Below are 20,132 nucleotides of genomic sequence, written 5' to 3' on the forward strand. Positions count from 1 at the left end.
TTCATTATAAAGTACGAAGCCACTGGCCTACTGGCCTTTATTCCTCGCTGGAGGTGTGACCCGTCGAAGCTCTAACATTTAGGATGCTATTCATGTCCTCCATTTGTTAAATGTTCTGCATTTAATATCCTTGTAAGTGGACACTCCGATAAAGAAAGAAAGAAAGACGCACTCGGCGCAATGTGCTTGGTGTCGGGGTGACACCTGGTGCAGCCTTTTATTTTATAATTGAATTTCTGTGAAATGTCTGAAATTTGTTCTCCTATGATGTCTGCGCTCCGAGGTTTTATTAATTTCAGGGGAAATGATTAGATGTACTTTTTAAGAGCTAGAATGTCTTCCAAAATGTGGTCCTCGGGAACTAATTTGTGAGTAAAAACACTATTATACTTTTATATTATACTATTATAGAAGAGATGTGGTTTTATTTCTGTTAACTCCAGACTTTCAAGTTAGACATCACAATCATTTATATCTTACAGGTTATTTCTACCAGATATGAACCCCTGTTTACACTAGGTGTTTTTCTGTGAATGTATAAGCTGTTGTGTTGCAGATTTTATTAAATGTAGTTGCGATTCTGTTTAGAGGTTGGTATCTCAGGACTGATAATGTAATCAGGTTATTAATTTCAAAATAATTCTCTATATAAATGGGATTACATTGCATATTTCATAACAATATAAAAAATAAGAATAAAAAAAATACCACAATACCAATGTTGTTAAACCCCTGAAGGAGAACAAGTTGTAGTTTTTTGCCCAACGCTGGTCTTTTAAATTTGTGCAAAACGTCAGACTTTGAAAATTTAACAAGAAATCCCTATAACTAGGGCATTTTCACACAAACTTCCAAAGCTGCACCCTGAAATACAGAAATGCGAGCAAAACTGTGTCGTTTATATGGAAGAACACAGATCTGTACTTTTGTGTTTCTTTTGCAAATGAATAAAATATCACAGATTCATATCTATATTTGCTCAGCACAGCTTGGTCACTTTTCAGACACAGTTTCTGGTTTTGTTTTGTGTGTTTTCGCTTTACGCTTGTCTATTATGTTTGCACTTACAGTGTGCATCTCTAGGGCCGCCGGGAATCTTTTTACACCATCAAAGTTGTGTTGTCGTCGCCTTTGATCTAATATTGCCTTTATTAACCGGCACCCTGGAGAACTGGATCTGAATACGCCGAGATATAAACAGCATTTCCTTCCAGCGGTTAGGTGTCTGTACCTTGTGAGTTTCCTGCAGATGTTGCCTTTCTGTATCTAAATTGTCTAGTTGTGCAGCTCCCCGGATTTCAAATAAGCAATCTGACAGTTTGCGCTGTGAGATGTGTTCAGGGCAGATTGGAAATGACAGTTGTTTTGTGGCGGTGATTGCCATTTTAAATGAAACTATAATTTATCATTTTATCGTCAGACTGTTTCCAGTTTCTTGTTCATCCGGCTTCAGAGTCCAATCTGAATGAAGCTGTGTGGATTGGACGTTTGTGTTTCTTTTTTTAGGGAGTAAGTGTTAGTATTTGTAGCCAGTTAATAACATTGTCAAATTGTATCAACTATTGTATGTTTTTTCCAGCCAATTCAAAATCCTTGAAGGTTATTTCTCTCCTTACAAAACTAAACATTATACAGTTTACAAATAAGGAAAGAGTCCCATTTAATGATATTTACCTTGGTTTCATACATCAGTTTATTTTTCCTGTAATTGATAATTGCATAGGAGCAAATTCCAATACTGACATTATTATCGATCAAGTTTACAGAAAATGCATTTAAATTATATAGCTGTGAAGAATTGCTTCTCTTTGGTCCCTTATATGATGTAATTAAAATATAAATTCAGTTCAAAAGAGCCACTGATTTGATCTAATAGTATTTATTTTTCAATGTCCTGATCTGAGCTGGGATTAAATCATATGTTTGACCCTCCCTCGAATCGCAAATTACAGACCCATACTCGGTGTCGGCTTTTATTTTGGTCAGAAGCTTCTTTCTTCTGCAGATGAAAAAAATAGACACATCCTGCCATCAAATACAGTGCTATAATTTGCAATTAGTGGGTGGGTCAAAGTTTTGATTTTTATCCCAGCCCGAGTCTTGGAAAAAGAAGCCCATCTCTGATCTCTGGAGGCTCATGAGATTCAATTAGTGGCGTTATATAAAACGTCTCGGATGCCAGTTTTCTCTGCTGTGTTTTTGGCTTCATGTCTGGACTCTTGCAGATGCATTGTTTACCACCGTTATTACACTATTGCTTGCAGGGGAAAAAAAGGTCTGCCAACAGAAATACAATCTGCATGGAGACAGGAGACGCTTCTTCACACAGAGAGTTGTCACAATCTGAACAAAACAATTTGGGAACATTCAAAAACAGACTGGATAGGATTCTTGGATCACTTAGTTATTAATGGACACCAAACCCGCACAATGGGGCGAATGGCCTCCTCTCGATTGGATACTTTATGTTCTTATGCATGGCTAAGATAATAAGTAAAGTTTATTATATGCCTTTATATAATATTATAACAGTACAACTGCCAGAGAAGCAACATCACGGTGTCTTTGGTTGAAAGCGAGAAGCGAAGCCAGTGCCCATGTCAGCGTCCTTTCATGACTTGGATATCAGTCCAGTTCTTGTGTAGCCAAGCAGAGCGATCCTGTGATGCCCCTTACAGATTAATAATCCTCCCTTTAGGTGTTTTATAAGATGAACACAGGGACTTTTCACACAAGCTGGCTCAGTTCTTTAGCTCAGCTCTTTTATGAATTTATTTTGTATGGGTGGTAAGAGTCTCCCTCCAGCTGTGACATTGAAAGTGTGTGTTTTTATGTCACTGGAATATATTAATGCTGTGAGACGTTATTAATTTTTACACGCTGTATGACTCAGGTGTTTAATTTTCTTTTTACACTGTGATGAAGTAAATGTCTCCATTTTAGGATTCAGGGGCTCTTCTAGAATTTTATGCTGGCTATTGTTTGAACCAATAACTGTGTGAAAGAGAATCTGTTAGTCTAGTCATATTGGTGGTGATAAAATAAGAGTACTACATTAAAATAAAGAGCCCAACCTATCATGGGATCAGTCCATCTCTCTCTCTCTAATACTCTCTGGATAACTTGGCAGAGAGATGGATTGCCCAGATTAAATACTGCCAAGAAAGTTAAAGGAGATCTGAATAAATTAACGGGCCTAGAAACTCGGAGAGTGATGCCAGCTGTTTGATCCTGGCCAAGCTAGTGGCTGGAGAGGGAAAAATAAATCTTTATACTGAATATTGTTTAAAAAAAATCGTACGCAATGGTTTTATTATACTGAGAACCGCATTAGTTCATGTAACTCTGTGGGTCTGTAATGTTTTGGCAAATGCTGGTGTTCAATGGGGATGAGTGCGAATTGGGAATGAACCAAATGTTTCACCTTTAGATTTGTCGATTTTATAAATGCGTTTCATTTCACCGAGTCGTCCTTTTCGAATAAATTGTGTATCAGATCACATTACTGTAGACAAAAGTGTATTGGGCAAACATCGTGGTTAGTGCAAGGGATGAATGAAAGCGAGAGAAAATAGTTTGACGTCTGGATATAAATGAAAACACAACTCGGTTCCAGAAAAGAGGGTCAAGGAGGGGAATAAAAATGATGTGCTGCTACGGATTAATATAGTTCGGTCTGAAATATGGGAGGGCAAGAGTTCAGCTCGGTTTTTGTGATTCTGCTCCCTTCCTGTAAACAAAATCGCAGCCGAGAGCAAATCCAATTTATTAAGCCGGTCTTCTCCGTAAGATTACTCCGCGGGAACGATGGGAAGCAGTGACATTAACTGTGCGGTGGGGAGACAACCTCACCGAATAGGTTTGTCATCTGTGAATGAAGAAGTGAAAACCAATGTGGGCCTCAACAATAGTGGGAAAACAATATCGCACTGTTTTGGAGGATCTGAGCTTTCTTTTTCTTCGTTTAGGTCTGTTTTCCTACTGTGTTTCAATCGTTCCACTTAGTGCTGCTTATTGAAAACACATATGTTAATCGGGTGTCCGGTATGATGCAATTTGGAAATCAGACACTACTTTTGGGTTTGTTTTAGGGATCCTGTGCTACAGATCACAAATGATATCAAAGTAATAAATGACTAGTGATAAACAGCAAAAGCCTTCATTAATTAAATAACTGCTTTCCTTGACTACATCCTGAAGGCCAGCTACTTCCACCTGCCTTGTGCGATACTCTGGAATGCATCCAATGTGTACAAAACAGAACTGAAATCCGACGCACATTTAATATCATTAATATCAATTTGGCATCGCCTTGATCATCGCTGACAGGCCGATATTCTCTCCTTCTGCGGCACCTTTAAGCTCCAGGGTAATGCTGGGATTAAAATTTGATGTGCAGCTTTATTTTGCTTTATTTTGCTTTATTGAGGTGATACAGCCTTGGCTTTATTCATTTGGGGACCCTCGGGGTATTGGAGGATTGAAATAGGCAGTTGAATCCAAATGCCACCGAGGTTAGCTCTGATTGCTGAGTGAACAATCACCGTCTTAATGTGTCGTGTCGTCCACGGATCGGAGGTTAAAGGTGGCACTTGATATGCATATAAATCTCAAACTGAATTATTAGTAATAATATTATGAAATGTACTATAATAGCGACCTTTTCTTTTCCCAACCCTTTTCTTGTGGACTTTCCCGTCTCCTAAGGCTTTAATAACATGTTGTTGTTTTGTATCCCTCCCCGCCCGCACCCACCCACCCCCCAAAATAACATTTCACTTGTGCTTGATCAATGGCACCTCCTGCACTGCTCAGTGGGAACCGAAATTGCAAAGGTGCATCTCTCTCCCCGGTGAGTAATTGAGCAGAAATGCTAAAAGAGCAACACAAAAAACGTGTTTATATACAAGAGGTGGAATTCCTGTGAATTGTAATGGTGTGCGAGGCCGGGGAGACGCGGGAGGGTGGGAAGACTAACCAGCCTGCCACATCTTGCAATATTACAGCTCATTAACCCATAGCTGCTCCTGACAACCCCATCCGTCAATTTGTTTCTTTCCTCCTCTCGGCCAGTAATAGAAGTGTAACTTTTCTTCTCCGCCGCCACGATAAGGGCTTCCACGGGAATGTAGCTTCTTAAAAAGTGACACCGTTGCTTGGGGAAATGGCAGACGGAGTTCTTTATTACGTCTTTGTGTGGACTCTTAACTGATCGCGGGCGAGAGAGGCATTTTGCACGCACCCGGCTCTCATTAATATCAATTACCTCCGGGTGCGTTGTCTGATAGTATCTTCCGAAGTCTTCTGTTGTTGTGCGAGAAGGTAAAGCTGCTCCAGTGTGTGTGCGCAGAATTATTTAATTTGCTCTCTTATGGTTCTCAGTTTCGATGTGTTTGTCGCGCTGCTCAACAGCTGACCGTCTTCGCTCGGAGATGAAAACGGCTTGCTCATTGTCCATTGACACGTCGAGGTGTCGAGGGTTAGTGTGAACAGGTGTTGTTTACCAGGTACGGTTCTGCATCGCGTTCGGGTAAGCATCTGCTGTTGGCTCAATCTGCAAGAGCTGAAGCATCACCGTGCCAGATCTATCCCTGTTTGTTCTGATTGGAAAAAAAAAAAAAAAAAGCAAACCTGCAAGAAATTTTAAAAAGACTACGTAGCCACAATGCCAAGTAAAGTATAAAGTAGGATTTGACTAATATACCTACTTTAGTTTGGAATTTTCCATGTCCTTGAACATCTTTTGCAGATGCCCTGATTGTCAGAACCAGGAAATAGTAATGTAGTGTGTTATATTGCATAAACAAAAAAACACATTTTAATTTCAAGTATACGCTCGCCTATATATTCGTTTTTGACGGGATACTCAGCTTGCCTCCACTGATAATACACGGAGGGTAGTTTAAATAAATCGTTTTTTTTTAAGACAGTTTGATGTACTGTCTATGGTCTGCAAGTCATATAGGCCAAGAAAGTATGACTCGGGAATGGGAGCTCTCGGCACAGAATTGGATTATTTTAACACATTTTATGGAGTGATTCAGAAATAGATTTATAATGTCTCTCAAACTATTTTAACTCTCTAGTGGAAAACCGTATTAAAATGTTTTCTTAATGACATTAAGGATTACAATTTCTTAATTCTGTAATATTCACATATAGAACTGAACTGTGTATCTATAAGGGGCATTAAAACGTCTAACTTCGTTGCTCCTTTTTCATATAACCAGACTGTCTATGGACAGGCCACGAAACTGCAGTAATCTCGGGTCACACTCGACCTCTAATAAATAGATGTAACATAATGAAATTGTCCTCGGATGCATTTAACTATATTTGGGAGTTCAAACCCTGCCTCTCGGAGTTACAGGATTTTAATCTCGGACCGGGAAAACAAATAACCCACAGCTCAGGGAAATATGACCAATTTGTCACTGCCATCCAGTGCACCGTATTTGATCAGCCGTTTGTTTTCATCCCTGGTTCAGTCTTGCCCTCTGAACCCCGACGTGCACCAAAGAGACACCGGCAAAAGTCATTAGAGGAAGTAGCCAGAGCAGAGATGCGTCTGGATTACTTTTTGTATTCGGCACAAACTCCGGTCAAACAAATGAAATGTAATTCCTTTTTATTCCTTGTGCTACAATCTGGGTTTAAATCATAATATTAATATTCATAATAAAAGTTTTCTCATTAGATTAGCTTCATGGTTGGTATTTGGGTTTTCATTTTCTATATTTAGGTATTGGTAACATATTTGTAATGGGGGGGAAATCAAACTCAAACCCAAGCAGTTCTTCCAACAGGGATTAATCTCCTCATGAATACTTATTCATATTGTCCTGACATCTCTTCTTCCTCAAATGAATTATTTTCTTTCTCCATTCACGGTTTAATTCAAACATGCATTTTAAATATATCGTGCGCTGTCGATTTTTACTCTGTAATTGCACTGGCTCAATAGAAGTAGCATTCGTTTAGACAGCCTTTTTAATTTTGTTTTTAAGTTTTAAGAAAAAGAGAGACGGCCTGACACTTCTAAAGTTTCTACGCCTTGTCTGTTGACCCAATTCCTGCCCCGTTTGCTAACTTGGTTCACACTCGTATATAACTTTATTGGAGTAGATTTGCCTAACCGTGATGCCCCAATCGTCATCCCCAGGTCTCGGAAGACAACATTTTGCTGGCGACGCCCAAGATGCTGCTGCCGTCGTCCAGCCAGCTTCCGGCAGGAACTCCCCTCTCTGTGCACCACCAGATTCAGCTCCTGCAGCAACAACTGCATCAGCAGCAACAGCAGACACAAGTGGCAGTTGCACAGGTGAGACTTCCATGCATGCAATGTTTCTATACACATACACATGCGATGCCCATGAGACGGCAGATTTCGGCTTCATATATCGAGCCCACTGTGTTTTAAATCACTGTGAGATAATGAAAGGTATTTGTAGTTCCCTGCCTTCACATACCTCTGACTGTCTTAACTGTCTACAGGTTGTCATCAAAGAGCACAGACTGTCCTTCAGAGTAGAGAGGGGCTGTTCTTTCACGCAGATGTGGTACCCTGCATTAGCTGTATTCGAATGTCTAAAAAACATGTTCTTTCTCATCGATGTAGGGGCACAAATTATAATCCCCGTGGTGGCACTAGAAGTGAATGCTTTCTGTTAAAGTATTATTTGCCTGTTGATAGGAGAGGCAAAACAATGTGCGCCCTTTCCTCTCCCCTGCCTACTTCAGTTTCCTACTTCTGGGGTCCTTCATCTGTGGGTTTTTCGAATCTCTGGTTACACTGGGGTCCCCTGTTGTGAGGTTAATTGGGGACGTGTGATGGATTTCAAGCCCTACTTAGCCCTGTATGCTGACGTAGCGCACACTCAGGGCTACAACAGGAGACCTAGTGAGCAATACTCTCAAAATGAATCCGACGCGGTTTATTTTTACTTTCTTTATCATACCTCAGTGAGGGGAAAAGGAACAGAAATGTGCATATGAAATCAGTTTCTGGACTAGGCAGAGGGAATTGTAGCAGACATGCCTGTTCGATATTACATTCTCTCTGGCACTCAAACAATCCCATCATACACTTTTAAACAAAACGTCCTTTCACTGACAATCCGAAACTTGACCCGAGTCACAAATTCCCTGGCACAACCGATGTGAGAGAAGTGCGACAATAAGTGAGTACGTTTTATTAAAGGCAGGTCATCTCGTGAAATAATAAAGGAGTGAACAGTGTGGGTCTCTCCAATCAGCATGACAACGCAGCATCACGGTGGAGAATACGGATTAAGAATATTATTTAGGTGCTTCTCTAATTACTCGCCTTATTTGCATTAACTTTGAAGGAAATTCAAACTGCAGTCAGGGTTGTTTCTACTTACTTCACTGAATGTGGTTTATTCACAGACTCACAGAGTTCAGTTGGACAGTGTGGACGGGGAAGTGTACAGTGTCCACTATATTTGTTTGAAATGTGGACTTAAACATATGGTCCCACCCCTCTGTACCTTGTCTGCTCACCCTGGCCGTGTCACATCCTTCTTCCTGTCCCCTCGTGTCTTTGCTCTAGTGTCAGTCTATTGTCCAAATAATAAGCACAGCAAGGCGCTAATGAGATAACAGACTGTGTTGTCCTTCGCTTTAGAGCCCAGACAGTTTTAGCGAATCTGAACACTATAAACACTTCCCCAGGTGTGGTATCGTCTATGTTTTCCAACTGGGCGTTATTGAGGAAATGACTAAAGTCCTTTGCCAAATTGCTCACCTCCCTTTCGGCCTGACATCCTCCCTCGTTCGTTGGCACACGATCATAGCATTTTCCACGAATCACAACCTTGGCCGGACTACATTAATCCGGGCAATTCTGGACAGAAGTTAATTTCTGTTGACTCTTGGCCTGTTTCGATGATAAAAGCCTTTCTCAGAGTGCGGTTGACAGGGTTCAAAGGCTTTGTCACAGTGGTCCCACGCTTGCATGATGTTAGGATCAGGTTTTGTTTCTCTTCGTGTTGTAAAACTGTCGCAACACATCGTCGGGAGACTCGGGACCCAGATTTTGTGTTCTGTTTTTAATTAAGATCATAATTTCAAGGTATCATTGAACCCCGAGCGCCCAGTCATGTATTAAAAAGGCATAAGCGTGCTGGTGCGACTAGTTCCCAGCTGAGAAAACATTAGAGACACCTTGTTAAATCTGCAATTACATTTAACCCGAGTACATAATTTCATGCCATCGGAGAACCTCTTCGAATGTGATGCTCGTTGGTTCATGTAGGTTTCATATTCTCTCCATAATTACTAGGTTTTCATTGCTGCCAAATATTAGTATCGATCTCTCTCTCTGTGTGTTTGTCTCGCTCTCTCCCTCTCTCTCTGTATGTGTCTCTCTCTCTCTCTCTCTCTCTCTCTCTCTGTGTGTGTCTCATGTATGATTCATATTCTAGGTTTTCATTGCTGCCAAATCTTAGTTGTATCCCATTGATTGTACACTAGATTAGTATCAGATTAACTTGTACAGAAAGAAAATGGCAGCAGAAAACGTCACATGTTCATACAGTCAGCAAAATCTTGCTTCTCAAATTCACGTCTTGAAGAGGCGATTGATGTCCATTTATCATTTATTAAAAGGCTATGAAATGGAGGAACAATAGATCAATCTAAGCAACTGATGTTTGCAATTTACCCCGGTAGTTTTAGCAAGTGCACACAATAAATAAGTGAGATCGCTGGCCTCATAAAATACTTATCGTGTGTTCGTGTTGCCCTGAGTGCCTTCTCTTGTTGTGTGAATCCCAGCTTTGAAATGCTCCTCAAATAGAAGAGCCTTGTTGTAGTCACTGCAAGAACTTGACTGGACCGGTTTCACCTCATGTTCAGGGAAATTGTTGTAAACACCAAAGCCCATCGGCTGTAAAGTACATTTGACATCTGAAGCTGCAAACACAAAACCAGGGCTTTGCCGGGGCTGTCGAGAGGGGAAGGTAAAAGACTGATTTCACAAAAGCAACACGTTGTAATCCTTCAGTGCTTTTTTGGCACCGCCGCCGTAATATAGAACTGCTCTCATATAATCATGACTGCCGTTCCCTCGGGGGGGTGCGAGGATGTACTGTAATGCTTTCAGTGAGGCTAGGTCATTTTCATTTGTTGCCAAGTGCAGGAATCAAGTCCGGTTTCTGAAATGTAGTGTCCGATGGGGGGACGGAGGGGAAGAAACATTGCCTGCGGATAATGTGAAATATGATTTTGGTTCCTGATACGCACACCTCTAAGATTGAATAACCAAGTTACACAACCGAGTTCAATGTTTCTTCTCTCTCTGTCCCTCTGTCTGTCTCTCTCGCTCCCAGTGTCCCTCTGTCTGTCTCTCTCGCTCCCAGTGTCCCTCTGTCTGTCTCTCTCGCTCCCAGTGTCCCTCTGTCTGTCTCTCTCTTTCTCTCTCTCTGTCGGGCTGTCTCTCTCTCTCCATTTGCTTATACTGTACTTCTGTTTTAGATTAAACCTGTGTTTACTCAACTCATCTACTGCCAGCAAAAACAAGAGCTTATAAAATCTAATATAATCTCGACAAGAACTCGACGATATTTCTGATTTGTTACTTTTTGTTGTAATATTTAGCCAAAACCATGAGTTTTAAAACTGAACCAGATTTAAAATAGTTTTACCTAACTTTGAAAGTTTAGTCAAAGATCATTGATTTTGTTTGTGAGCAAATCGGGGTGGTCTAAAGAAATGATACAAAATTGTGTGGTAGCTAGGCAATTTGTCAAGAAAACACATTTCTAGTCGAAGTGGGTCTATCACATTAAGACCACGCTTAAGCAATGCCTGTCTCCTCCTGATTAAATTCTGCGGCAGTTCGCCAGCCAGCGCACGCAGACGGCATAATGTCGGTTCTGCTGGGTAAACAGATGCGAGCGTTTATCACAGGAGCCAAATCGCTGATGTCCTTGATACAGCGCGGCATTATAATCGTTTTAGGATTCGGCAACTCATTGTCTTGACTCAAACAACTTAAATATGGAGGAGCCCACATCATGAGTCTCGTATTATATTACACTGGGAGGATTTTTATTCATATCACAGATCGAGCAGAGACAGCCAGACCCGCACACCAAAGTAATAGCGAGAGGTGCTGAAACATCGGCACTTCAGACATCTGTTCAGCTCTGTAGTTGTCTACGTTTGTTGCTGTCAGGTTTGCGATACCTTTGAAGTGACCTTTCCGGGGTTGATTTAACTCCTCTGACCCATGCAGGTTACAATTAATCAGATTATTGTGGAGAAATAGGCTATGAAGGAATGCTGTTATGGTCCATAGACAATAAGTGTATTTCTGAAGAGATGCTGCAAAATGGTGTCTTAAAAAAACACGTCAACTTATCTGTCAAGGATTTCACCTCAATTAGGTATCTTCTGGGTGTGAAAAATAACAAATTGAATTAGTTTAAACATTTACTGCCCTTGTGATAGTAATATGGAAAAATTGTTACATCAAACAATACCTTTCGTTTCAGGTTTCATTTTGTTCACCTACATTATAAAAAGCCACTCAGGTTGTGAAACACTAATGTCTCTTGTGGAATAATGTGTTACTGATTAAGAACATCTCATCCTCCATGGGTTCTCACAGCGTCATGACTACATGCCGCGTATTTTTTGCACAGAACGGTATTCTGTGAGTTCCCGGCTCCCATTAGATCGATGAGGGCTGATAAGTAATGGTTATTGCTGTTGACTGTTAAATGACTGTTAACCTCCCTAATGGCTCAGTGCTGGGGCGGCTGTTTGTCCGGTATAGAAAAGCGATGTACTCTCGAGTGCGCAGGGCCGATCCTCTCTTCAAAGCCCTTGAATGTGTTCCCTTAATGCCACTTAGCCTTATAATTGCAGCTCTCGAACGCAGACAAAAAATAAACGGATTAGGACTGTTGAGGGCCACGTGGAAAAAGCATAACTTTGCGGAGGCCAAGAGCAATCTCGGCTCTGAGGTTTTAAGCTGTGTGATGTTTGTGCAAACTTTGTGTCTGTGAAAAATCGATAGCAGGGCAAGGGCTGAACTTGAGCTTTACGGTTTTATTTTATTGTATTTATTTAATCCAAGACATAAACTGACAACCTAGAATGTCCGGAAAATCGAATTTCACATACAATTTATTTTATTGGTTTATTTCCTGGTTTGATTTTCCCTGATATATAAATATTACTTAAAATTCTTTTAAGATGTTGCCCTGAAATGCCCTATATGGAATAAACCTCTTCCTCATCGATACACAATTGCATCTCACTACTTGACCCTTAGAACTAAGTCCTAATGACAGCGTATTGAAATTTCAATAACAACATACACATTTGAGAAATAATGAGAATAAATCTGTGCATCAGGAGTCTAACAGAATGAGGGGATGAAAGTTACATTTATTTTGCTTTTATAGGCCTCTAAAGATTATTTTTAAAAGCATAGTTATTTGTATAATTATGAATTATCTTTATTCAAGTAATTTAATTTCCTTTGCCGCAAAAAGACCCTGATGGCATTAATCACTCTTGTGGCTGCATTGTCATTCTCTAAGCAGTCTCTCTTTATGGAGCAATAATCGTGGAAGAATACAATAGCAGAGGAAAAAAAATTGACAAGAATAGCTACCCAGGAGCACAATTGCCTGCCGTTAGTTTCCAGTTACACACAACTATCAGACGCATTATTTTTCTGAGGTATAAAATGTGCTGAGAGAATGAAATCCTCACTTTAAAGAGAGAGAGACTCGTATAATTGCAGGCATTGTTAGAAGATCGCGAAACCCAGGAGTCCACTTGAGCTCAGACTGTTTCTAGTGGGTTCGGGATTTGTCTCTTTGAGTGAAACTCCGACAATTTGCATCCCTAGATCTGTTCAGTGAGTTTGTTTTGAGTGCAGTTGAGATGCCACAATACTAAACATCAATGCACACAACTAACATGGATTCTTGTGAAGAATAAAATTGCTAATTATATATAAACGTGTCTGTGTGTTACTCAATGTAATGTGTGTAGTTGTTGCTGACTATCCTCTGAAACATAGATGCGCAATTTCTTATTTCTTGTTTTCTATGTGATAAACTTTTTTGAAACAGGTAGATAACTTTGGCCAGTCTTTTTATAGCATCTTAAAATGGGTTATGGAAAGAATGAAACCTCTACAGGTTTTTAGGAATTAATGGAACGGGCATTGAATTATCCCACTGTATTCGCTTGACATTTTACTTCTGACTCGGTGCTCTTCTCTCAATCTCTCATGACACTTTTATTGAAACCAATGAAAGTTTTGATCCAGAGACGTTTCTCGGTCTAAATTATTCATTTGAAAATGGGCCCGTATATTGAGGTTTAATGGCATTCAAAATTTAAAATTTCTAGGAAGGAAACCATTGTATTGAATTTTAAATGAAGCTTGTGTTTAATTTTAAAGGCATCTGATGGGGCTGAATTGATTTAAAAGGACAGAGCAGCAAATCTTACTGATACATAACCGTCTGTTGCAAAAGCATTGAAGACAAGTTCTGCCCACAGACGGGTCTAGAGAGGCAGGTATCGGATCGGACCGCTCTGTTGGGCCCCAAGATGGAAAAGTATTGTGTGATTGATGTAGAAATCCCATGACTAGAGCAATGTCTATTCCCACAGGTTCACCTGTTGAAGGACCAGCTCTCAGCGGAGGCCACGGCCCGAATTGAGGCCCAGGCCCGGGTCCACCAGCTCCTGCTGCAGAACAAGGATATGCTCCAGCACATCTCGCTTCTCGTCAAGCAGATCCAGGAGCTGGAGCTCAAACTGTCCGGACATGACTCAAGTCAGTGGTGGTTCTTCTTCACTGTTGTCAACATGTTGATGATGCCAATAATTTAGGTCCAGTTCACCAAACTCATACTAATGTCTAGAGGTTTGGAACTGAAGACCACATTGCTTAGACTAACTCAGAGTTCATGTAAAACAGGGGCCGGTGGCATAAAACTAGTAGACTAGAGTAAACTCTTAGACTGGTCTTAATTTGACACTTTGGATAGAGATCATCGCTGTTTTGGAGAAGTGTCCGCCATGTTTTTTTCTTCTTCAAGTGTCTTAAACTTCCCAGAATGCATTGCGTGATTGACTAAGTGTTGCTTGTTTTAAGCAACATTCTGTCGTTGGACTGACTCATAACTATACTAAGACTTACTCTATGTTTATGAAACTGGCCCCAGATCTTTCCCAAGGAACTGTAATTATCATTGACCATGTGACCTCTGGCTTTCCTCCCACAGTGGGCTCTCAAGACAGCCTGCTGGAGATCACTTTCCGAGCGAACGTGCCGCCGGTGTTGTGTGACCCGACCACGCCGAAGCCCGAGGACGTGGCCCTGCCGCCGCTCAATGACGGGACCCAGCTCTCCCTGCCCCTGGGCAGCCCCCTAGGTAGGGACAATTGTCTGGTCAAACTCGAGTGTTTCCGGTTCCTCCCCGGACCGCCGCAGCAAGAACAGGGCAAGGGGGCCCCCGTGCCGTGCCGGGAGGAGTTCCTGGGCAGCCTGGAGCTCCTCAAGTTCAGAGAGTCGGGGATCGCCTCGGAGTATGAGTCCAACACGGACGAGAGCGACGACCGGGACAGCTGGGGCCACGAGGACGGCTCTCTGCGGCTCTTCAACGTGCTGAACAAGCAGGGGCCCCCGGACTGCCTGGACGACGAGATCGCCGTTTGAGCCCCTCGGTGTTCGATTGAGTTCCCTTCTGGTCTGAGCTTTCACAGTCCTACCTGCCATTCAACGCACCCGTGTGATTTGTGTGTCCGCCTGCGATCCACCTGCACCGTCCTTCTTCTTTCGCATATTCTTGGCAATAATTTAGCAGCTCATTCAGAGTCTCCACACTCGTTGTGTTGCTGTTGTTATTTAATTGGAAATTGCTCTCCCAGCAGCCTTGTCAGTATATTTTTAGGCAGGACTTCGGCAGCCTAGAGCGGTGAATTGGATGAATCTGGGTGACTTAATGAGCACACTGTAGGACTTAATTGCAGTTTCTTACGGACGTATTACTCTTGAGAAGTAAAAACCTTGTATCACCCAGTGCTAGGCTTATACTAATATTTATACTTTGCCTTTTTGGGAAGATACTTTAGGTGATATTGTAAAGAAAGGCTAGTCTTCAGACTAGACTTCTGAAACCAAATCTCTCACCTGGAGGCAGTGCTTTATGTGCTGACAAGATCATTTCACACGTTTGTAAAGCATTAATGCACTACTTTCAACCCCAGCCCCATAACTGTTTGTGTAGTGGGCCATCCTGTAATTACGAAATGTGCTTAATTTGCTAGAGTTTCTATTTTCCCACCTCAGATGCTCCTGTTTATTGGGTCATGATTGTGCACGATTCTGTTCTGAGGGAACTGAGATACTGTGTCACTCAATCAACAGAATCCACACAAACCCGAGAGAGATGTCATGTCTATTCATTTGGGATTAAGCTGCCATTTGTCCTTGATTTCTCAGTGTGAAACATCTTAAAAGTGTTTACAAAAGTTAACGTCCAGCAAGTAAAACTTCCATACTGCTGTAGGGCCAAATAATGAACTTAAAATTTTTAGAATGTAAGGAAACATTATCCGTTAACTTAAGGGAAGGTTTGCATCCTCTATGCAGGATAGTAATTGATCCAGTTAAAGGATATGTGGTTGCATTTTATCAATAAATGACAAATAAATCGGGACATATATATATATATATATATGATGAAAATAATTTGGTGTTGAACACCTACTGTATTTTAAATAGCACTGGTTTTGCCTTTAACTATCAGTGCTCTGTCGTTTTCTCTTAAATGTTTTCCCTGGGTGGTGTTGTGCCATCCAATCAATTGTATGACTAGATATCCACCTAAAATAATCCTATCGTTATATCTATTTAATGTTACGGATTTCTTGTAAGAGACCATGTCCGGAGGCTCGGAAGAAGGATTATTTTGACCATTGAAAAACGAACGAGCAGAAAATCTGGTGACTTGACTTCGTATTATCCGGCTTCATTTCTGAACTCCAAAAAATGCACAAGGGACTTTATAAAAGTACAACGTGTCTTGATTCATGTTGACATGTCTTTGGTGTCACATAAGCCAAATACAAGCGCGCATTTCACTGCAGTACAAGAGAGAGAGGGCTGTTGAATGTGAACCAGACTGACAAGCGATAAGGACTGCCGAACGACTCGAATCCTCAGAGCGCGGAAGTGAGCGTAATGAATCCCACGCTCTCGAGACCGCCAGAATCGATCATGGGTCTCACGAAGGCCAAGGTCCACATGTACTGTGTTACCAGTGCTTTGCCTTAAACTGGAGATACCTTTGTAAATTGTGAGTTATATTTTTCTCCCAAGATCAGTGTAAATCTCAAAATGTCACCGTTAGACCAATCGTGTGGTTAAACGACTGCTTTCATTCGTACCTCACCTTCCCGGCGATCCCCGGTGCTGCCGCACTGCGTTTCCTGCGCTTAGACGAGCCGAGACAATATTTCCAATGCCCAACGGCGGGAGGAGGGTTCGGCCAGCGTTTGCCACAGCACATCTCGTACAAGACGCCTCTGTTCGAAGCTCGGAGGTCGTGGGCGGGATGCATCTTTGGAGATAGTTTTATATGAAGACAAGATGCAATCAGAAATCTATAAAAAAGAGGAAACTACAAAATGTGAACTTGATTATTTTTATTATAATTCTATTTTTGATGGGAAAGCCCTGAAAGAAACGCTGTACAATATATGTATAGATCAAATGCACTTACTTACAGCGTGTGGATGAGGAAGGTGTCCAAGGACATTAAACAAGGTTATTAGAGAAACTTGGCAACTGTCATCATATCGATTTTTGGATGCTTTTACTATAAATGAATATGGGTTTGGAAATGCATTTACTGAACTGGTAAACTGTGACCTGTAACCATATACAGATATTTTTCATACCGAGGGGTGATGTGACTAAGACTTTACAATATTTCCTTCACTTTATATGTCTGGTTAATGTAACGGTGTAAAATGAGCCATTAATTCTGTATTATGTCTTTTTCTGGTGGTCACAAAATGTTTATTTATCATTTAACTTCTGTTCTTGCTGACCAAAATGTCAAGTTATCAATACTGTACATCTTTATTGCCAAATGGTTGATGTTACCAGCATGGATATAGTTCCCACCTTCTGTTTCACATCTGTAGACCTGCTATTATTATATTTCTGGTGTCCTTGTGCTAGTAATTTCAAATGCAAGTGTCTTAGCCGTATTTTAAAGTAGTTTTTTTACTGAAAAAAATGTCTTTGTTGTTCACTGCCCTGTCTCTCGGCGTGCCCTGATCAGGTATCAAGTCATTAACATGGTCCTACCCCGCACATGGGGGAAATGAAGATCTAATACAATTTCCTCTGAGACGACATGTGAGTAGACAATTTCTGAACCCGCATTGACGTCGGCACATTCCTCTGAGTGAGGAATCGGTGCAGAGAAAGGAAAATGAAAGTTGGCAGGCTGTGCTCCGTCTGCAGCTAAGCAAACATCTACTCAATACAAATACTTACTTTTTGTTCTGTTTTTCCTCTGTGATATTCTAGTAGGAGCCATGGTAATGTAATAGTTATTCTGTTGCTTATTATGTTTGATTAAGGGAATCAAGGATTGAAAAGAAGGGATCAAACTTCACTGAACGCCATGTGTGATTTCAGTTTATCTTCCAGTGTCTCTTTGATTGCACTGAATATTTCTTAGTAGCATGTCAAACATCTCCCTGGTGCCGTAGAGACCCCGGATGTTTTGGTGTGCTTTGTGAACCCCAGCCCGCATTGCTACCCATCCCAATGTTGTGTTTTGCGACGTGCATGAAGTGGAGAATGTCTTTTCTGCTGGAAACGTTGGGTTGGAAACCTCGTGATATTATCGACGGGCTTTGGCACAAGTGAACAGCCCTTCATGGCAACGGGGACTTTACAACGGATGTCTTTAAAACTGGATTTTATTTTTGCTTGGCTGCTGGTGATCCTAGATAAGAGTGGTGCTGTTCACTCCGTCTCGTAGGAATTTATGTATCAGGCCACCCTGGATTTCCGAGATTAGCCATTTTAGAGAATACAAGCCTGAGAACAATAAGGCCCTATTTATTTTTTTATCTTTAAGCTGAATAAGGAATTCCCTTCAATGTTCGGATGAGAGAGGATCCTGCAGTATTCTTCTATTGATTGCATCATCATTCGGGCCCTGGGTTTTATAAGATGTATTTTCCACCAATTGTAATTCAGCTGCTTTGCGCTAGAGGTCCTCGCCATCTCCTCGGTTATAATAATTGAATTTGCAATTAAGAAATAAGCATACTGTGCATTGACTAATTGGAAGAATTAAAACGAATTAGTAGAAATGGTAATTGAACAAATTGAAATGAAGAGAACTAAATATTGAGTCAAAAAGATTGCAATCAAACAGCATTTCATTTGAGCTAACGCACCCAACAATATACACCTGGTATTCTGTGCACCGATGGGTATAATTTATTATGCACAACTTGTAATTAATCTTTAGACCACAATCGACACAATAGACAGACGTTTGTCACACTTAATGTGCTGCTTGAGAACAACTTTGCATTATTATTATTATCTTTGTCATATATATGTTATGGCTTTGGTGTTATGAATTCAGTATTTTATATGATTGTTTTGGGAGTCAGTGCTGTATTTAGTTTTTACTCTTTTGAGAACCAGTGATTCATTCCTACTAGTACATTAAAACATTTTAAATTATTTATTTGAACATTCTAACAAATTATATTGAGTAAGACGTATTAGTATTAGTATTAAAGGGATGCGTGTCCCTTTAAATAAATGTCCCTAGCTGCTGCCCTTAAGTGTTTTAATTAAGCAGACTACATGGCCACCTTGTGGAGGGAGGGATTCACTGCAACCTTAGAAAGCGTGTTTCATAAAATGCATGGCTCCAATCATTGCACATTATAAAATACGTCAAAGAGAAATAGATATTAAAAAACATAAATCAAACAATCTTCGCCTAAGACTGGAAAGTCATTTCATATTCACTTGGCGACTGAAAGCATTTTAGCAAAGCTCTTCACAAATAATCTCCATCATCCCCCACAACCTTGTAGAGGTGACTTATATTTTCTTTTCATCCAGTCCCATATTGTAGCTCCTGCGTGACATTTGCAAAAGCCAGGAAGTTGTTGCCGACGAGGCACATTTAGCAAACTGACTGCCATTGTGTCAACTCGCGTCCAATGCAAGCCCCGCTTAATGACGGCGCCCGGGCCCACCATTCATTCTCGGAGGGACATAAAGCAGTATTGATCTGCGTACGCCTTGAAAGCATTAGACTGGGAGCTAATCTAATGAAGCTTGTAATGAAAAAGACACAAATACTTGAAATTACACTAAGGGTTATAACTCTCTGTTGAACTCGCTGCGATTTCTGTGACTTTCAACATTTTCCTTGCAAAGAGAATGCAATTTATTCCGATAGTTGCAACTATTGTAACATCTTGGCAAATTAATAGTAACAATAGTGGAGACCATCATTATCTATTGATCCTATAAATATCTGAATATCATGTCTTCATATCCTATACCAAAAGCAGGTTGTTTTCCTCAAAATCTAATGCTCTGTTTTTGTTTCTTCGTGAATTAATGGAGCACATGGCAATTTCCCGGCACTGTACTCAAGTACGACGTCCCATTATCATTCAAAACACTTCCCTGCAGCCCTGGAGGGGCTGATTGATTAAGAGGAGCCAAGGACGCTGTGCATTGCGATTTAAATATTAAATATCGAGGTGCAGATAGGAAGGAGGATGAAGGCTAATTCTTTGAATGCATTCTCAGCGGATCGTATTCAGCGAGCTAGAATAATGTCTGCACCTGCTGAGGCTCGTAGAAAGGGGAACACATCATCGGAGACGGCAGATATAGAGCCCGTGGTGAATTGTTGGATGAAATATTGATTAGATCGCCTCGATAGTGATGGAGGTGGGAGGGTGAGATAAAAGCAGCTGTATCAGACGGTTTTGATTTGCGTCCAGTGAAGCCTGTATTTCATGTCTCTAGAAGTTCCTCCCCAAAATACTTTTCCTTTCTTTTTTTT

General features: G+C 40.9%; 1 protein-coding gene across 2 annotated transcripts in view; it reads left to right on the forward strand.

Annotated features, from left to right (window-relative positions):
• nos1apa (nitric oxide synthase 1 (neuronal) adaptor protein a) overlaps nt 1-20,132 on the forward strand; it is an 87,493-nt gene that overhangs the window by 57,513 nt on the left and 9,848 nt on the right. For both annotated transcript variants that reach the window (XM_066692561.1, XM_066692562.1), the window contains exons 8-10: nt 7,163-7,321; nt 13,666-13,831; nt 14,283-14,432. In XM_066692561.1, the coding sequence (XP_066548658.1) occupies nt 7,163-7,321; nt 13,666-13,831; nt 14,283-14,432 (475 nt within the window). The remainder of the gene's footprint in view (nt 1-7,162; nt 7,322-13,665; nt 13,832-14,282; nt 14,433-20,132) is intronic.

This window comes from Amia ocellicauda, chromosome 19 (genome assembly GCF_036373705.1).
Source record: "Amia ocellicauda isolate fAmiCal2 chromosome 19, fAmiCal2.hap1, whole genome shotgun sequence".
Classification (NCBI taxonomy): Eukaryota; Metazoa; Chordata; class Actinopteri; order Amiiformes; family Amiidae; genus Amia; species Amia ocellicauda.